Source organism: Coregonus lavaretus, assembly GCF_964263955.1.
Source record: "Coregonus lavaretus genome assembly, chromosome: 16".
In the NCBI taxonomy this organism is placed as follows: Eukaryota; Metazoa; Chordata; class Actinopteri; order Salmoniformes; family Salmonidae; genus Coregonus; species Coregonus lavaretus.
The window spans coordinates 22,716,993-22,723,765 of record NC_140003.1 but is presented as its reverse complement, the minus strand read 5'-3'; the positions used below and the strand labels follow the sequence as shown (position 1 = coordinate 22,723,765).

The 6,773-nt window shown below is 40.2% G+C and overlaps 1 protein-coding gene across 1 annotated transcript; it reads left to right on the top strand.

The window, feature by feature from the left end:
- Positions 1 to 1,213: 1,213 nt before the first annotated feature.
- On the top strand, positions 1,214 to 3,678 carry LOC311144110 (gamma-crystallin M3-like; the record flags this gene model as incomplete). Its single annotated transcript, XM_084180083.1, has 3 exons — positions 1,214 to 1,243; positions 1,385 to 1,627; positions 3,385 to 3,678. 3 exons carry the CDS (start codon positions 1,214 to 1,216, stop codon positions 3,676 to 3,678), a joined length of 567 nt encoding a protein of 188 aa, XP_084036209.1.
- Between the last annotated feature and the right edge of the window lie 3,095 nt (positions 3,679 to 6,773).

Genomic DNA, 6,773 nt, shown 5'->3' with positions numbered 1-6,773 from the left:
TAGTTTTAGAGTGAAGACATTGGCCGTGTTCGAGAGGATCAAAACCTTAATGTATCACTGGTAAATTGTGACTGACTGACTGATCTACAAATAATAATGAGTAGTTATTTATGATACAGGGTTCTTTGTAGATCAGTCAGTCGGCAGTCGCCTGCACTGTTGGCTGTTATGTCAAACAAGCTAAAACAGCCAGCGGCAGGTATTGCTAACAACTGCTCCTTTGGTGATTATGTCAATGCCATCACAAAGCCATATCCTAACATTAGGGGTTTTAATAAGGGTTTTTAATGTTATAAAAACAGTAGTATTTGATATCCAACTCACCAGCATCCAGCATGGCACATTCTCAGTCCCAAGTTTTCAAATGACACTTAACTTGATGGCGTGACTGCAAAAAGTATATATTTGTCTGATTGATGTAGCTAGCTAGTTATGTGTGTTGTAGTCCTAATCAGGCAACTTATAATGTACATTGTATCTCCTCAATAAGTGAAATATAACTCTTAACCTGTAAAAGCATGGAGAATTAGGGCTACCATAGACACAGGGAATGTAAATAAATTGTGGTTGTGATGTACTTAGCAAATCATAATTTTAACCCAGTTAGCCACAATCTGGATAGACGAACTGAGTGGTACTGATCATGAACATTTTGAAACACAGTTGTCAAAAAAAGTTGTTGAGTCTCTGTTCATTTGATTCTCATCAAATTCTCTTCAAATAAATGTTTAACTTTTCTGAATCATATAGCTGATGTCATGGTGGACATGGGATTCATATCTGATCCAGAAACAAATAATATTGACATCAAATTAAAGTTAAATAATTTATGGAGTGAGAAGATTCCATTTTATGGTTGACACAAAAGTTTAATTTAATTGACTTCACTGAATGAAAGAGATCATGAGGGAATATGAATCATATGTTGAAATATAATTAAAATTGTGTAACTGATTTGTAGACTTTCTATTAAAGGTTTTGTGTTACCTGTTCCACAATGAAAAATGCCTTTTTAAGTCTTCTAGGGACCCAGTCACATGGAAATATGACTATGGTACTTCAGCACTCTATAGGCCTCTATACTGTTGCTGGGTCAGGGGTTTACACAATGGGGCCCACAGATTCTTTGGGTTTGGTCAGGTATAAAAGTAAGGGTTAACACAGACAGGACATCAGTGTAGCAACAGCAGCAGCAGCAGCTCAGTGAACAACAATGACCACAATCGGCATGAACATGGGAAGAGTAAGCATTATTTAAAAAATACTTAAAATACATGAATCTCTATATTATCTTTATATCTTTACAAACAAAACTAAAAGCTTCTTATATTTGTTGCATTTATTATATATTGAGAAATAATAAATAAATACCTTGTGTTTTCAGGCCACCTTCTACGAGAACAGGAACTTCCAGGGCCGCTCTTATGAGTGTAGCTCCGACTGCCCTGACATGTCCTCCTACATGAGCAAGTGCCAATCCTGCAGAGTTCAGAGCGGCTGCTTCATGGCATACGAGCACCCCAACTACATGGGAAACCAGTTCTTCATGAGGAGGGGAGAGTACTCTGACTACCAGAGTATGATGGGAATTACTGATGGTATCAGGTCCTGCCGCATGATCCCCATGGTAAGCCATATGATATTCAGGCTGCTGTAACAGTCCCACTAGAAGTAGCTATGTGATGTCCATAATCACACAAATCATATTAGCCCTGTGAGCTTGTCAACAATCTGGTATAGTCAGTCATTAATTCACATACAGTGGGGGAAAAAAGTATTTAGTCAGCCACCAATTGTGCAAGTTCTCCCACTTAAAAAGATGAGAGAGGCCTGTAATTTTCATCATAGGTACACGTCAACTATGACAGACAAAATGAGAAAAAAAAATCTAGAAAATCACATTGTAGGATTTTTAATGAATTTATTAGCAAATTATGGTGGAAAATAAGTATTTGGTCAATAACAAAAGTTTCTCAATACTTTGTTATATACCCTTTGTTGGCAATGACACAGGTCAAACGTTTTCTGTAAGTCTTCACAAGGTTTTCACACACTGTTGCTGGTATTTTGGCCCATTCCTCCATGCAGATCTCCTCTAGAGCAGTGATGTTTTGGGGCTGTCGCTGGGCAACATGGACTTTCAACTCCCTCCAAAGATTTTCTATGGGGTTGAGATCTGGAGACTGGCTAGGCCACTCCAGGACCTTGAAATGCTTCTTACGAAGCCACTCCTTTGTTGCCCGGGCGGTGTGTTTGGGATCATTGTCATGCTGAAAGACCCAGCCACGTTTCATCTTCAATGCCCTTGCTGATGGAAGGAGGTTTTCACTCAAAATCTCACGATACATGGCCCCATTCATTCTTTCCTTTACACGGATCAGTCGTCCTGGTCCCTTTGCAGAAAAACAGCCCCAAAGCATGATGTTTCCACCCCCATGCTTCACAGTAGGTATGGTGTTCTTTGGATGCAACTCAGCATTCTTTGTCCTCCAAACACAGCGAGTTGAGTTTTTACCAAAAAGTTCTATTTTGGTTTCATCTGACCATATGACATTCTCCCAATCCTCTTCTGGATCATCCAAATGCACTCTAGCAAACTTCAGACGGGCCTGGACATGTACTGGCTTAAGCAGGGGGACACGTCTGGCACTGCAGGATTTGAGTCCCTGGCGGCGTAGTGTGTTACTGATGGTAGGCTTTGTTACTTTGGTCCCAGCTCTCTGCAGGTCATTCACTAGGTCCCCCCGTGTGGTTCTGGGATTTTTGCTCACCGTTCTTGTGATCATTTTGACCCCACGGGGTGAGATCTTGCGTGGAGCCCCAGATCGAGGGAGATTATCAGCGGTCTTGTATGTCTTCCATTTCCTAATAATTGCTCCCACAGTTGATTTCTTCAAACCAAGCTGCTTACCTATTGCAGATTCAGTCTTCCCAGCCTGGTGCAGGTCTACAATTTTGTTTCTGGTGTCCTTTGACAGCTCTTTGGTCTTGGCCATAGTGGAGTTTGGAGTGTGACTGTTTGAGGTTGTGGACAGGTGTCTTTTATACTGATAACAAGTTCAAACAGATGCCATTAATACAGGTAACGAGTGGAGGACAGGGGAGCCTCTTAAAGAAGAAGTTACAGGTCTGTGAGAGCCAGAAATCTTGCTTGTTTGTAGGTGACCAAATACTTATTTTCCACCATAATTTGCAAATAAATTCATTAAAAATCCTACAATGTGATTTTCTGGAAAATGTTTTCTCAATTTGTCTGTCATAGTTGACGTGTACCTATGATGAAAATTACAGGCCTCTCTCATCTTTCTAAGTGGGAGAACTTGCACAATTGGTGGCTGACTAAATACTTTTTTTCCCCACTGTATTTGTATTTCCTCCTAACAGCACCGTGGAAACTACAGGATGAGGATCTATGAGAGGGAGAACTTCGGAGGTCAGATGCACGAGATGATGGATGACTGTGACTCCATCATGGACCGTTACCGTATGTCCGACTGCCAGTCCTGCAACGTGATGGACGGTCACTGGCTGATGTACGAGCAGCCCCACTACAGAGGCAGGCAGATGTACATGAGGCCTGGAGAGTACAGGAGCTTCAGAGAGATGGGCATGGGAATGGGAGGCATGAGCGGTGGCATGAGGTTCATGAGCATGAGGCGTATCACTGATATGTGCTAGATATTTTATGTTGACCAAATAAAAGTGATTGGTAATCCGTAACAATTGAGTGTGCTACATCATTTCAGTATTTGGGTGTTTTGTAATTACATCTGTAGGTATGATATAATATATTATATTATATAATTGACGCCTGTCACTAGATATGGCATAAACACATATGTTAAAGAGGCATTCATCATCATCATTCAGACACTTCTATTTAAAATAGTTGTTTTCCTGGCATTTTTACTAGAAAGATATGAGTAACATTTAACTTGTACCCTATACGATAAAGCCAATGAAATGCTGTTATGGGCATTACTTATTGACTGTCATAAAGCATTTCAACTCATGTCCTTTAGATGATAAAGAGGGATTTTGATGTTAACACTAATGCATTAGTCAACAAACTTAGCTAATCATACACAATGCGCTACTCCACAAACATCCCATCAACCTTCGTCTCCAACATGAGCCAGTCTCCAATAAATACTAAAAGATATTGATACAGTTTACTTTTCTTTACATCATTATAAAACTTCAATCACAAAGGTGCCATGGTAATTGTCAATAATCAGAGTAAGAAAGTGTATATGGTAATTGCATATACAGCTTTTTCCCACATACATTAAAAGCAGAGGAGAAAAATATTCAAATAAAGACAAAATAAAGATTTTTTTTCGGTTTAAATTAAGAAATAGAACAATTAAGAGACTTCAGTTCGATAAATTAGCCTCTACAGCCATATTATTGGTTCCGTGTGGCTCAGTTGGTAAGAGTGTGGCGCTAGGTTCGTTATTATTTTTATTACTATTGTTATTATTATAATGAAAATATGTAACATTAGCAATATTAGTGTGATTTTTATTGAGGCTCATGTTGCAAGTAATAATTGTTCATGGAAAACATCCCACTCTGTAACATTTTCAATTTAAAAAAAGAGTTATTTCAATGTAATCCTTGTGAGAGCTTCTATTTGTGGCCGCAATACACGTTTCATATACAGTGGGGGAAAAAGTATTTAGTCAGCCACCAATTGTGCAAGTTCTCCCACTTAAAAAGATGAGAGAGGCCTGTAATTTTCATCATATGTACACGTCAACTATGACAGACAAAATGAGGAAAATAAATCCAGAAAATCACATTGTAGGATTTTTTATGATTTATTTGCAAATTATGGTGGAAAATAAGTATTTGGTCAATAACAAAAGTTTCTCATTACTTTGTTATATACCCTTTGTTGGCAATGACACAGGTCAAACGTTTTCTGTAAGTCTTCACAAGGTTTTCACACACTGTTGCTGGTATTTTGGCCCATTCCTCCATGCAGATCTCCTCTAGAGCAGTGATGTTTTGGGGCTGTCGCTGGGCAACACGGACTTTCAACTCCCTCCAAAGATTTTCTATGGGGTTGAGATCTGGAGACTGGCTAGGCCACTCCAGGACCTTGAAATGCTTCTTACGAAGCCACTCCTTCGTTGCCCGGGCGGTGTGTTTGGTATCATTGTCATGCTGAAAGACCCAGCCACGTTTCATCTTCAATGCCCTTGCTGATGGAAGGAGGTTTTCACTCAAAATCTCACGATACATGGGTCCCATTCATTCTTTCCTTTACACAGATCAGTCGTCCTGGTCCCTTTGCAGAAAAACAGCCCGAAAGCATGATGTTTCCACCCCCATGCTTCACAGTAGGTATGGTGTTCTTTGGATGCAACTCAGCATTCTTTGTCCTCCAAACATGACAAGTTGAGTTTTTACCAAAAAGTTATATTTTGGTTTCATCTGACCATATGACATTCTCCCAATCCTCTTCTGGATCATCCAAATGAACTCTAGCAAACTTCAGACGGGACATGTACTGGCTTAAGCAGGGGGACACGTCTGGCACTGCAGGATTTGAGTCCCTGGCGGCGTAGTGTGTTACTGATGGTAGGCTTTGTTACTTTGGTCCCAGCTCTCTGCAGGTCATTCACTAGGTCCCCCCGTGTGGTTCTGGGATTTTTGCTCACCGTTCTTGTGATCATTTTGACCCCACAGGGTGAGATCTTGCGTGGAGCCCCAGATCGAGGGAGATTATCAGTGGTCTTGTATGTCTTCCATTTCCTAATAATTGCTCCCACAGTTGATTTCTTCAAACCAAGCTGCTTACCTATTGCAGATTCAGTCTTCCCAGCCTGGTGCAGGTCTACAATTTTGTTTCTGGTGTCCTTTGACAGCTCTTTGGTCTTGGCCATAGTGGAGTTTGGAGTGTGACTGTTTGAGGTTGTGGACAGGTGTCTTTTATACTGATAACAAGTTCAAACAGGTGCCATTAATACAGGTAACGAGTGGAGGACAGAGGAGCCTCTTAAAGAAGAAGTTACAGGTCTGTGAGAGCCAGAAATCTTGCTTGTTTGTAGGTGACCAAATACTTATTTTCCACCATAATTTGCAAATAAATTCATTAAAAATCCTACAATGTGATTTTCTGGAGAAAAAAACCTCAATTTGTCTGTCATAGTTGACGTGTACCTATGATGAAAATTACAGGCCTCTCTCATCTTTTTAAGTGGGAGAACTTGCACAATTGGTGGCTGACTAAATACTTTTTTCCCCCACTGTATATACAGTACCAGTCAAAAGTTTGGACACACCTACTCATTCAAGGGCTTTTCTTTATTTTTACTATTTTCTACATTGTAGAATAATAGTAAAGACATCAAAACTATGAAATAACACATATGGAATCATGTAGTAACCAAAAAAGTGTTAAACAAATCAATATATTTTATATTTGAGATTCTTCAATTAGCCAACCTTTGCCTATATGACAACTTTGCACACTCTTGGCATTCTCTCAACAAGCTAAACCCAAACAAGATGGGATCGCTGCAGAATGCTGTGGTAGCCATGCTGGTTAAGTGTGCCTTGAATTCTAAATAAATCACAGACAGTGTCACCAGCAAAGCACCCCCACACCATAACACCTCCTCCTCCATGCTTTACGGTGGGAACTACACATGCGTAGATCATCCGTTCTCCCACACCACGTCTCACAAAGACACGGCGGTTGGAACCAGAAATCTCCAATTTGAACTCCAGACCAAAGGACACATTTCCATCGGTCTAATGTC